The sequence below is a fragment of the Furipterus horrens genome, unplaced genomic scaffold, assembly GCF_987537825.1.
Source record: "Furipterus horrens unplaced genomic scaffold, mFurHor1.1.pri manual_scaffold_2, whole genome shotgun sequence".
Lineage (NCBI taxonomy): Eukaryota > Metazoa > Chordata > Mammalia > Chiroptera > Furipteridae > Furipterus > Furipterus horrens.
Window position 1 is genome coordinate 66094542 of NW_028327172.1, and position 13659 is coordinate 66108200.

The 13659-nt window shown below is 33.9% G+C and overlaps 1 protein-coding gene across 1 annotated transcript in view; it reads right to left on the reverse strand.

Moving 5' to 3' along the window:
- The window catches only part of CNTN5 (contactin 5), a 524441-nt gene that overhangs the window by 284670 nt on the left and 226112 nt on the right, over window positions 1-13659 (reverse strand). Inside the window, exons 8-11 of the mRNA XM_090267326.1 lie at window positions 9452-9633; window positions 5511-5647; window positions 3610-3739; window positions 917-1067 (exon numbers count right to left, since the gene is read on the reverse strand). Coding sequence (XP_090123452.1) covers window positions 917-1067; window positions 3610-3739; window positions 5511-5647; window positions 9452-9633 — 600 coding nt within the window. The remainder of the gene's footprint in view (window positions 1-916; window positions 1068-3609; window positions 3740-5510; window positions 5648-9451; window positions 9634-13659) is intronic.

Here is a 13659-nt window from a genome sequence, read left to right on the forward strand (position 1 = left end):
CAAATGGACCCCTAATGCTGACTTGCATTATTTAATTATATGATTACTTAGATTCAGACAAACATATAACCAGGTATAAACTCTATATTTATAGATCAAAGAAAAAACAAAACTGTAAAACAGCATATGCAACATTGTTTTAATATATTGGAGGATATTATTTTGTAAAAGCTGAATCACCATTCACAACACCAATATGGTAATTATTGGGAGAGAATTGTACTTTTGAACTTGGCATATATAAACTGTGATGGGATGTTCTGATTCATCTGTTTTTTCCATCTGTACTTTGGTGATGCCCTTTGACTTTACTTACCAAATATGAATCTTTACACATTACATATTCCTCTGCACATTCCTCTTTTGTCTATGATGATTAAAATAATCCTATACTATTTTGCATCAACATAAGAAAAAACAAAAAGAAAGGCAAATAGGCACAGATTTCATTTGGAAGTACTCTGTCATAAAGTGATTATCCAAAAGATCCAGAACATATCTATCTATCTATCTATCTATCATCCATTGATATCAATACCATTGATATAGATACAAATATAGATATACATTAAAATGAGAACATAATCTCTAAAAATTATCATAGATAACTTGGGCATCCCCAAATCTGCAGACCCAAAATGAAAACCAAGAATAACTCACTTAACAAAAGGGCTTGCTTTTTATAATCGGGTGAAATTCGCAATTGTTGCTGAAACACCACAGATGTAAACAAGTCTCATATTGAAGTAGAACTTTGGGTTCTTTTTAGTCACTATGTAGACAAAACCATATTTCAATCAGTTCATGAAATATGTTTCAGAATTACTGCAAGGCTCTTTCTTGTATACTTTGGTGTATTACCTTCTACTTCAAAAAAGTTTAACGTTAAGTTTGAATTACAAAATAAGCTTCTAACCTTTTACTCTCTCTAATTGCTTTGTCTCCCTTCCTCCAAGAGATGGTTGGTTTTGGAGAACCTTGGGGTTTGCACTCCATGACGACTTCTTGACCTTTGGTAACAATTATTGTTTTCTTCAGTTGATTAAGTGCAAAAGTGGGAGCTGAAGCTATTAAAAAGAAAATGTAATTCTACCAGAAGCAATGACAATAATCTCTAATATATGATACATCAATAGTTTGCAACTTTTTCTTCTGGGATACATTTCTATTAAAGTCATACAATATCTGCATAGGTAAAAGGCACTAAGTTAGACTGTAACTTATTAAATCATAGCTATCTAATCAGTTGTTCTTTTCATTAGCAGGTGATGGTTTCATACAATGTGGAATCTACAGACTAAGGGTGTTTTAAAAAATGATGTGCTTTAATTATGCTTATCAAGTGTAATTGCAAAAAGACTAATAAGCACCTTGGGCAAGTGGTGAAGGGTCCAGTGAAGAAAGTCTATGTTGGGCTTCTGATGGAAAAATAAAGGTTACCAGTGGAGAAGAGATTCTATCATCCATTTCCTATCTGTGAGTCTTAACTAATGCATATTTTACTATAATGTTATACACAATTGAATGCAGGTTTTAAGAAATGGAATCATTTAAATTCCAATCAAAGGTTCTATTTCATTGTTTGCAATTATTTACATAGGGCTGATCATTCATTTATATTATTTTTACTGTATTTTTATCAAGACACTTTTGATAGCAATTCCCTAGGTAATTCCACTGTGCAGCTGTGATTGAGGACACTGGACTAAAATAATAAGTGACACAGAGATCAAAGTGAATTTAAAAAAAGAAACACCTGAATCTAAAAGAGAACCTGAAATATGTATCTACAAGAATACTGTATCTGAGACATATATTGTACCATTGTGACAATTTTTCAATTATTTCATAAGCATTTTATGTCCATCATAGAGCAATATAATGCATGGCCCAATAACATTAAATTATGTATGCAACATAAAAATGATATATATGCAATTGAGATGGGTTAAGAAATTGAAAGAAAAATTAAGAAACAACTATGGGACATTTACACAATGGAATTCTAATTGGCTATAAAAAATAAGAAAATTTTACCCTTTACAACCAGCATGGATGGACCTGGAGAACGTTATGCTAAGTGAAAAAAGCCAGTCGGAGAAAGACAAACACCATATGATTTCACTCATGTGTGGAATCTAATGAACAAACTGACCTAACAAGCAAAACAGAGACAGACTCAGATGGAGAGCAGATGACAGCTAGTGGCGGGAGTGGTGAGGAGAAGGGGTGGAGGGATTGAGCAAACAGGAAAAAGGACTCATGGACATGGACGACAGTGTAGTTACTGTTGCAGGGAGAGGAGTATAAGGGAACTAAATGGTAAGGGAAAAATACAATAAAGATTAAATTAAAAAATAAATAAAAGAAACTTATGGGGAAATTGGAGGTAACATTTATGATTGCCTACTGGAAAAGAATTACAAAAGGTAATTTTGAAACTATGTCTAGTGAATGAGTGTTTCTTAGTAAATGATTAACTGGGCAAAGACTAAATCAGCTTCTTAACTCAGAAATGTCAATGTGTGGGCTGATGAGAAAGTACATTAATATTTTATTCATTAAGTTTAGGAGACTGAAACATGGACTCCTGTACTTATTTTAGATGAATTAATTAAAATATATAGAAATTTTAAGTTTGAACATTCAAAATTCAACACATTGATTTATCATGTATTACATTTAAATATATATAAATATATGTGTATATATTTATGATGTATTACATTTAAATATAAATAAATAAATATATATATATAAAGTTTCCAGATTCCTGAGAGCTTGGGTGTTTTTGTTAATATCATGCTTTAGGACTTTAAGTGGAAAATAGAAAGTATATTGGGCTCCTGCCCACTTTTGGGAGACAGTGAATTACCATCTTTTAAGTATCTCTGTAGTATAAACATCCTAGAACCAAAGTTTAGGACAACATCAGAGTGATAAAAAGTAAAATTCATTCCAGCAGCCCAAATATGCTCAACCCGGGAAGCTTGCTCCACTGGATTTTATCTTTCCTGTAGTAAATAGTGAAGCAGTCTTACCGTCCTGGTTACATTCCTATCAAGGGTGTGAGCCTATGAAATGGCTGTGCCTGGCCTCAGGAAGGCTTGCCCTTTGCTGTAAGGGTGGTAATGGTGGTGACCCGTGGTGATAGGGTGTTTTACTGTGGAGACCTGCTTTGAAGAAGTCACATGCCCACTGGCAGGTAGTGGCAGCTTGGAAAAATATTAAGCATTGTTAGGGTGACAGGAAGAGGCTGCTTGAAGTCTGTATTCTGATTTCCTACCCTCAAGACATTCTTCCTAGAAAGTTAACACGTATTTCTTATATGATTTTTTTAATGCTATAGAAGAGACATATTGCCTAAAAACTGTTAAGCTGAAAACCAAAGTTAGTAAAACCTTATAAAAAAGTTATGGTACAAACTGTACCCAATGTAAACTTGTCCCCTAAAGCTTAAAAAAATGTATATCAGTAAACCATAGTATTTTTTTTTTCAAGTCATAAAATAGGGTTTTTTACAAGACATCATAAAACCGGTATAGTAAGAATTAGAACATGGAAAGAAGCAACCCTTTTTTCCTTTTTATTTATTTAGAAGTTTCATACCTAGAATTTTCAGCTCAGCACTTGCATAAATGGCTCCATATTTATTTTCAGCCAAACACTGATACATTCCAGCATCTGACTGATTCACATTATGGATCATCAATACTCCATTAACCATCTCTACCTTACTCTGCAATGAAATAAAAAAAAAAATTAGATATAGAATCCACAGTTATCATCTGCTAGACCAAAAAAATGCCTGCAATTAATGTGGTTGAACATTACTTGACAACTTAGAATATAATTTACTGTTTATTATTGTATTATAACATTTCATGTAAATTATGTTTCTTAGAAAATAAACTATGTTTTTTCTATAGTTATTCTTCTGAGTTTTACTTATAGTTTTGTTTTTAAATGGAGCAGCTTTTGCTTGATATACTAGTTGAGCTTGTGAAGTACAATCAGCAAATGAAGCTTTTATCTGAATTCACTTTATAAAGGAGAAGCAAGGGTTCACATGGTAGAAAGCACTGAGACTACAGCTTCATGGTATCAAGGTTAAATATAGCTAAGGTCATAACAGGGACACCTTTACTATATTGATCTAGTCAGAATTTGCCTTTTATTTCACTTCACAACAAAATAACACACAAAAATACTGCCTTGTAACTGGATTCTGTATAAAATTATTGGTCAAAAAATGTAAATTGTATTATCGGGAGAAATAATATAGAAGACAGAAAACTGAGCATGTGCAAATTGAAGTAAACTGAGGCCAAGAGGACATTTCAAAACACATTTTAAGTTTAAAATGTTAAACAACTAGGTGTCTTGTCTACTTAATGCCAAGCAAAGCATTTTTCAAATGTAAATGAGCAGTGCTTTGATTATCTATCAACAGAGATGACAAATCATTTGACATCATTTTCAAAATGAACTTATTCACTTTGCAAGTGAATTATCTGCCAGTGGAATTTATAGAATTTACTTTAGTTGGGTGCTGACAGTAGAAAATATGATGAGCATAGTCCCTTCTCAAGGTTTATCTGGTATCCCTGGGAGAATTAGAGAGAAAGAGGCAATGAGTCAATGCCTCAGGATTCCCACCCCATCGCTCTAAGTTTTTTTTGTTGTTGTTGTTGTTGTTTGTTTTTATTAACAACTCTATGTGTCTATCTTTTTGTGGAGTTGTTTGTCTTGATCTAATTGGTTTTAGAACAGGGGAATGTTGGGGCTGGATGGGAATGCAGGGATGATCTGATCTAATTAATCTCTGATTTTACAAAGGAGCAAACTAAATCCCAAAGAGAGGTAGATGACAAGAGGCCTCTGGGCAGAACCTGTGTTCAGAATGTCAACTTTATATACTTCCTTCCTGCCCTCTTTCCTGCAAAGGCCATAAATAAAGTAAGGATTTAGCTAAAATTATTACTATTATTCTGAAATTAAATATAATTGATTTACTTTCAAATATAGTACATATTAAATTTTTTATGAACATGCATTCAATTTACTAAAAAGATATTTAAGCCTATGGGTAGCAGGATGCCACAGAAAGAACCTTCCCAGGATACAGAAGACTAGAATTCTACTCCAAATTAGTCCCTTATGAGATATATGATCTTAGGCAAGTCACTTTACTGCATGGGGTCATCTCTAACATCTGCAAAATAATAGCAACAAGACAGGTAATTTCTAAAAATCAGCTACAAATTGCAATGAGCCTATGATAATCACTGATATTTTCTTATGAGTTATAGGATTTAATAAAATGTAAAGAAACAATGTATTACTTAAAAAGTAAGGTATTTGAAATAAAAATTGTTTATATATTTGTTGTGTTTCTCACTCCAAATATATTATAAAGCATAAGTAAAAATGGATTTCAATAAAAATGAAAGAGTATAGTTTGTCCTGTTAAAATTCTACCCAGACAGGTCAATAGTTACCAACAGTACCTGAGTTAAGAGGGGCACTCCATTCTTCAGCCAACGGTATGTGGGTCTGGGTTTTCCAGTAGCCTTACATTCCCATCGGAGAGGGCTTCCACTGTCTAACTGAGTGTCATTCAGTTTTTCTACCCAGAGTGGGTAAGCTGTAAGGGTTTAAGCATTAAAAAAATTCATTTCTCAAACACTTAACCAAGTTCACAATTCATATGGACATATTAATTGAATTAATAATTTTTATCAATTTATGTAACTATAGGTGTTTGGGAGAGACACAGCATTCTATTACCACAGAATGCTCGTTCTCTGTGTAAATTTATATATGTATATAAAATCAGTGATAATGTTTTGATCAGTGAAAACACTTTTGTAGACCGAGTATATCCTATTATTTCATTTTATGAATCAGGAATTTTTGACTCAGAGAAGTTAAGGAAATTTACCCAAGGTCACACAGTAAGGGACAGAAACCACTTTCAAAGTCAGATATTTATGACTTTAGGGAGTATATTTCTCTCTTTTGAAATATTTAAAAAATGAACTGAAAGCAATTGCTGCATACCTAGTGTGCTTTACCTTCAAACTTGTCTCTACATGGGAATTTTGTTTTTAGTAGCTCATTGATCTCCCAACCAATATATAGCTTGGTCTTTAAGGAGACTTACCTTGGTATAATCAGGATTTGTAGGCCTTTGAGAATACATTCTGTTTCAACTTCAAGCCTAGAAGCTTTCACTCAACAATCTACCATGGTGAGCTTCAAGTATTGATCCTGATTTTTTTGTGCCTAGTTTCCAAAATCAGTGTCTTTGTAGTCATATGCAAAAAAGTACTCATAGAAATTGTCAGATGCAAAAGAAACCTTAAACTCTGCTTTGTTATTTGGACTCTCCTACTCTACTTTGCCAGACAACTTTATAACTATACATGATCTCTGTAATCCAAGCATACCCAGCATCTTCTTCAGACTGTTCAATCCACATGGAATATTTTACTTCTTTTCTCTGTCTCTTTTAATTCTCATAAGGAATATTAGTCCTAGCCTTAAAGGGGAGTCATCTGCATCTTCTCTGGACACCTATAACCCTTAGTCACTTGGAAAATAATCACCCAGTAGCTTATTACCCCTCTTCTGTTGCTGATTTAAACTGCTAATTGAGTTTTTCAGTTATTATTTGACACTCAGGCTAGATAGTGAGATCATCAAGAGCACAGTGGACACAACATATATATTTACTTTAGACACAGCACTGACCCACATACAGGGTGGGGCAAAAGTAGGTTTACAGTTGTGAGTACTTGAAATGCAGTTTATTCTTGTATCATTATTTACTAATTATTGAATTATTTTCTATATGAACAACTGTGAACCTATTTGCCCCAGTCTGTATGATAGTTGATTACAGGAGGTTAGTTATATATTTGTTATGTGTCAATGTATACACTATAACTAGTGTGGGGATATGCAGCTTGTAGGTGTGAGAAGAAACTGAAAAAAATCTTTAAAAGTCACTAAAGCAAAAAACTAGGAAATTAAAAACTATTAAACTATAAACTAGTTATCTAGAAAAGAAAAAAACCTAGAAATCAAAATAACATTTTTCCCAATTGAGTCCTGATTCCAAGATGAATTTGTCATAGGAATCAACAGTGATTATTTAAATGACAAATAAATAATTCCTGTTTTCCTTCCTTCTTCAAATATTTATTGGACATCACTATTGGTGCAATGCCTAGCACTGAGAATGCAAAGATAAATATGCCCCAATGTGTGTTTGCTGTCAGCTCAAAATTCAGTGGTTGATACAGAGATGCAATTAAAATATTATTCAAGTTCTTGCTACCAATAATTTTGCAAGTAGAGATCACCTATTATACTGCCACCAGAATTTAAAAAATAAAAAAGCTAGTAACTTCTTTTACTTAACTTTTGTCAAACCACCTATTTTAGAGTGTGAGCAATTTCAGAGACATATGGCAATTTAAGAGACTTTAAACCCAGATGCTGTTCCACTCTTGCTAGATGCACTGTATATTGGCCGCCCAGCTGGCTTGCGTTGTGCATCTAAGTATGCATGACATGACAGCTCAGTTGTTTTTTAGTAGCATACCTTCTCCCCAGGAGGTACACCAGCGATAGTGAGTGAAAACAATTTTTTCTACTTTTTCTTGCAATATTTGCTACTGCTTATGAATCACATAGCTGGGGTGGGGAGGAGGGCAAGTAGATTAGTGTCTATGGGTGTTTCTGTCCCAGTTTATAAATCTAATTCTTACTTAGGTGTGGACAATTCTTCACAAAACAGATCTGGGACTTCTCTCACATAGTCTTAAGAGTAATAGGCGCTCAGTACTTTTTTTTTTTTTTTTTTTTTTGAGGGGGGTGTGTGTGTGTGGTTCAAGTAGCAAAATACTGATTGAACACTTATATTTAGCTATCATATTTTTATCTGTAAGGATTTCATTCAAATTAATATCCATGGCCTAAAGATAACTACATCAGTGCTGATGTTTTAGCCTTAAAGACTTCTAAATTACTCCTGTATCCTCCTTCCAGGATGCTTTCCCATGTTTGGCCTTTAAGGTACAAATCCTCTAGAAGCTTTCCCTAAATCATTCCAGTAAAATGGAATAGACTGTCTAATAATCCTTTGCACACGCCTTCGTCACAGCTGAGAGTATGCTCTGCTCTAATACGGGGTTTGCTTTTCATCTAATCCAATGGAGTGTGAATTTCTTCAAAGTGTTCTTACTAGCAGATAGAGCAGTAATAGGCACCCAATAAACATTAATCAAATAAGTGAATGAATGAATAAACTTGGCATAGTCAAATTGGTTGGCCTACTAAATTCCCAAAGTTGGTCTGTTGGTAGAGATAAAGAAAGAAAAATAGATTGAATTCAGATATTAATATTTTAAAATACTCTTGAAGAGTCCCTGTAAAGAACATTCAGCTTTTTAGGATGACTGATCTTGAGATGCAGTGACAATTGTACTTGCTTGGCTGGTTCAGCTGAATATGCAATTTGGATAATTTCATATTGGAAGCATTTGTATATGTTTATATCAATGTTCTGGATTATTATATTCCTCTATTTTTTAGTCTCCTCACCTAGGACATAAGAATAATATCACTTGCCAATTATGTATAATGTATATTACAAAAGCAAATATGAAAAGAGATTCAATTTGTGATCCCTAAAATTGAAAAAGAGATTGTAGATAATTTTTAAGTAAGTTTTCTAAATTCTTACACACAGCCTGCCTGGTGGGCTCTTTGGCACTTTTGGACAATATAAACACTTGCAAGCTGTAAAGGCTATTTATCATATAAAGGTAGGCATTTAAGCCAAGGGTCAGCAAAGGTTTTGTTGTTGTTGTTGTTTGTTTGTTTGTTTTAAACAGATAGCAAATGGGACAACTGTAATTGAAAAACCAAAAAATAAAATTAAAAAAAAAAATTTAGGCTTTTCATTATCTGGTCTCTGTCCCAACTACTCAGTTCTGTCACAGCAGTGCAAAAAATGTCATAGATAATATGTAAACAAATGAGCATGACTGCGTTCCAATAAAATTTTATTTACAAAAAAAAAAAAAAAGACATCTAAACAGGATTTGATTTCTGGACAGTAGATTATGGATCCTGTTTCAGGTCTAGTGCAAGATAAAGTGAATAAAGATTCTTAACTTATCCAGAAAAACATCTCATTTTTACAAATATCAACTCTTTATGCTGTACAAAGAACCTGATAATTACCCATATATTTTTACTTTAAAGTATTTCTCTGTGTAGGGTAATTTTACATGATGTTTTATCATATCAAAAAAGTATTATAATAAATTATTACTTGGTTTTTATGTGCCTAAAAAAACAATGCTTAGTTCAAAGTAATTTGCATTTTCAGTTTGGCTCTTGGAACCAAGGCTAATGCTTTGCTGAGGACACTTACTGTATACTTGTAATTGTCCACGAAAGGAATTTTTTCCCCGTGAGTTTTCAGCTCTACATTCATATATGCCGGCATCATCCAGCTGCACATTGGGTATTTCCAGCACTGCCTGAGATTTCCGCAGACGTGCCTTACTAGGAATATAACCATTAACCTTCATCCATGTGATTGTTGGAACTGGGCTACAATAAGGAACAAAAATATCATTAATACACTTTCCACTATTAGGAACATAGATTCTGTTATCTGGTAATTTAAGCACTTAATAGGCTGAGTGCAATAAAGTGTAATCACAATTAAGAACCATGTGCTGGTTGATATATTTTACTTTCCATGAAGACTGTCTGAGAAGTAAGTAGTTAGATTACAAAGCAGATAGTTACCTTTCTTTTATATTTCAAGAAAGCAATTCAGAAACAATATTTTATACATGTTAATACATTACACTTTATTTTAAAAAACTTGGTGAAATTGTTTAAATGGTAAAAGTAATTTGGTGAAACCTAAAGTAATAAGTACTAATTGCAAGGACTTGAACAAGATTCATGACCTAAGTGAATTAAGAACTATTTTGGCCCCCACTCCTGTAAATATCTTCCTTCTGCAACAAGTACAGTTTGCATGGAAGTTCTCACCTTGTCTCTATGATACATACATACACGAGTTGTTTATGTCCTCTTTAAAAATGTAACTCACATTTATAGAAATGTAACTTAATATTTATTGTTATTAAAAGATCAAATGAAAGATTAATTCATGGCTTATTCTGGTTAATAGCTACATATTATTTCACTGTAAAGGTGTATCAGAATTTAATCAACCATTCCTTAGAGTTAAACATTTAGCATAGTCCAAGTTTTGTTTTGTGTTGTTTTCTTATTTTGCCTCTAAAAAACAATATTACTACAAACAGCATTGCACATATATCATGTACTATTGCTTTATTTATTTATTTATTTTTGCAGCAGACATTCACCAAAGTGGAATTGATGGATCAAAGGGCATGTACATTTTTCATTTTAATGAATACTGCCAGATTATTTTTCAATAATATAGTGGCAATTTCCACACCTATCAGTAATGTGTGAGACTGTTTCCCCATATCCTTGCCACCATTTCATGTGATTAATCTGTGTAATTTTTGTCAGTATTGAAAGGTAAAAAATGACCTTTGTTATTTTAATTAATATTTTTCTGAACTCTAAGAAGATTGAGCATCTTTTCATAATTTGGACATTTGCATCTGCTTTTCTAAAATATTTGCTTATGTTACTATTATGATTTTTCTATTTGCTTGTTTGTATTGTTTAGATTAATTTCTCAGAGTTCTGTGTGTATTAAAACAATCAGGACTTTGTTTCTAAGAAAAATTCTATGATAAAATTTTATAAACATTTTTGGGAGAAACAAACATATCTGTGGTTTTCTTCATGACTTTGAATTTATATTTGTTTATGAAATTATCTGCAAACTCAAGCTTATGTCCATATTTTCTGCAGCATTCCTAGTAATATTTTTAAAAGTATTTTTTACAAGTTGGATTTTTAATCCATCTGGACTATAATCATGTTTTTGGTGTGAGATAGGGAATGCAACTAATTATTTCAGCATCATTAAAGCTCCCTTTCTCACAATATTTGTAATGTGTTTGTCATGTAATTGGTTTGAATATACTAGAATCTGTTTCAGGATTCTCAGTTCTGTTCTGCTGATTATTTTTTACTACCTATATTTAATGTACTTTATGGTCTGGTCCTGCTCTACCTTTTCAGTTTGATTTCTCACTACTTCCATAGCTGCTGACACAGAAAGACATCTTTGTGTGTTTCCAATCATATCTGTTAAAAACCTACTAATCCTTTGAGACCTAAATGCCTCCTCTTCAGCTGTCTTTCCTTAGTTGTGTAGTTTGCTGTGATATCTTTTTTTTCCTTTTAAGTAACAGAGTGCTTTGCGTATACTACTCACATTTCTTTCAACATTCTACCATAGATTATAATTACTAAGGATAAGATATTTTTCCACTAATTTTCCTTACAGAAATGATAGCAATGTTCATTATTATAAAAAATGTTATGGTACAGACCATGTGTATTTTTTAACATATTTCTGATTTATTCCTTAGGACTAAAACATAAAGTAAAATTACTGGATTAAAGTTGATGGTTTTGCTTGTTTGTTTAGATACATATATACAACATCCATTAAGAACGAATCTTGCATTTTGGAATAACCATTAAGTCCAGCCATCGTTAATATAACAAGAACAGTTTGTGCGACATCAATGTAACCTGGCATCCAAGGCTACTGGGCTGGAATGCACATGCATGAACAATGACAACTTCACTGTAATAGTCAATGGGGGCAGTATGCCCCCCTTGAGTGAGCATGTGTACTGCGTGGCCATCATTTTCAAAATGACTGACTGAGTAGAGCCACAAACCTGCATCAAATTTTGCTTTAACCTTGAAAATTCCTGCACAGAAACTATTTGGATGACTCAGAAGGCTGTAGCTATGGGCAGGTGGTGATTGGCAGCTTCAACACAACAATGCACCTGCTCATGTATCATATCTCATGCACAGTTTTTTTTTTGGCAAAATATTAAATAACCCAGGGACTCAGACCTCCTACAGCCCATACTTGGTGCCCTGTATCTTCTGGCTCTTCCAAAATCTAAAATCAGCTTTGAAAGGGAAGAGAGGTCAGACAATCAATGATATTCAGCAAAATATAATGGTGCATCTGATGGCTACTGGGAGAACTGTGTGAAGTCCCAGGGTGCCTGTTTTGAAGGGGACTGAGACATCATTGTCCTATGTACAATGGATCTTCTCTCTTGTATCTTCTTCAATAAACACCTCTATTACTCATAGCACATGGCTTGATACTTTATGGACAGACCCATATAGTAGAAAAGATTTGTGATATTTTTTTAAATTTAGGATTTTTGCATCAATATTCAAAGGTCAGATTGTTTTTTATTAGGTTTGTTGGTATGCCTGTGTGGTCATATGTTAGTGAGTTGGTGGTCAGTTTGTTTACAAACTAGCTTTGACAAATTATGTATCACAGTGATGGATGATGGCTTGGTAAACATGCCAGAATACTTCCATCTCCTTATATATTTTAAAAAATATTTATGAAGGTCTCACAAAAAGTCACCTGGGTCTACTACTATAGGAGAGGTAGGGTTTTTTCTACAGTGTTTTCAATTTCTTGTATGTTTTCTTTAACTGTATCATATTCAAATATCTGCTGCGTCAACTTTGGCAATTTATGTTTTCCTAGAAAATCAATTATTTCATCCATAATATCTATTTTAGTAATGAGCTATATCGTCGGCGGCGGCAGCCGTCCGTCTTGAGAGACGATGGTGTAGCTTCTTAAGAGTCTATCTGCACCGCCGAGAATGGTTGTGCAGTCCGACTCGGGAGTGACACGGTATCTGTCTCCTCCCGTGTTGAATCGACATCTTGCAATGACGCTGGAGCGTCCTCTCCAGTGAAGCCGAAGCTACAGAGCCTGGGCAGGGTGATATGGAGGGTCTGCTGTTGCCCATGCAGCAGACCCCCCCTCTCTTCGCAGCTGAAGGGTCCAAGGGAAAGACGGAGTCAATACAGCTTGGCTTCAGGTGCGCCGCAGGAGTTGCCGGTGTTGACTACAACGTCAAACCGCCTTAGGGACTCCGGCTCCGGATTTTCTGTCGGGGTTTACTCCCTTAGCCTTTCCCCTGAAGAGGTATGCCGCAAGGCAGCGGAGGTTTTTTTTTTGGAGTCAGAGTTTTCCTTCTCTGATGTGCCCTGACTGGAAGATCGAACCAGCGACACTTAGCTCGCAGGCCGACGCTCAATCCACTGAGCCAAACCAGCCAGGGTAAATGAGCTATAAAAAACGGTAACTATTTAAATCTATTATTATTATTATTATTATTATTATTAATTATTATTATTATTATTATTACTACTACTACTATTATTATAGCATTGCATGTTGCTTAGCAGCATGGACCTTGAGGGAATACAGTTTAAGAGCAAATGCAATTTGGATGCAAAGGTGCTATGTGACCTTAGAAAAGTTATCTAAGTTATAAATTTTGTTTAATGGAGATATTTATTTGTTCCTTCAAAATGCAAATATCTTGAGGGTAGTGGCATTATTTCTCTTGTTTCACAGTATGTCCACAATGCCTCATAGAGTGCTAGGTA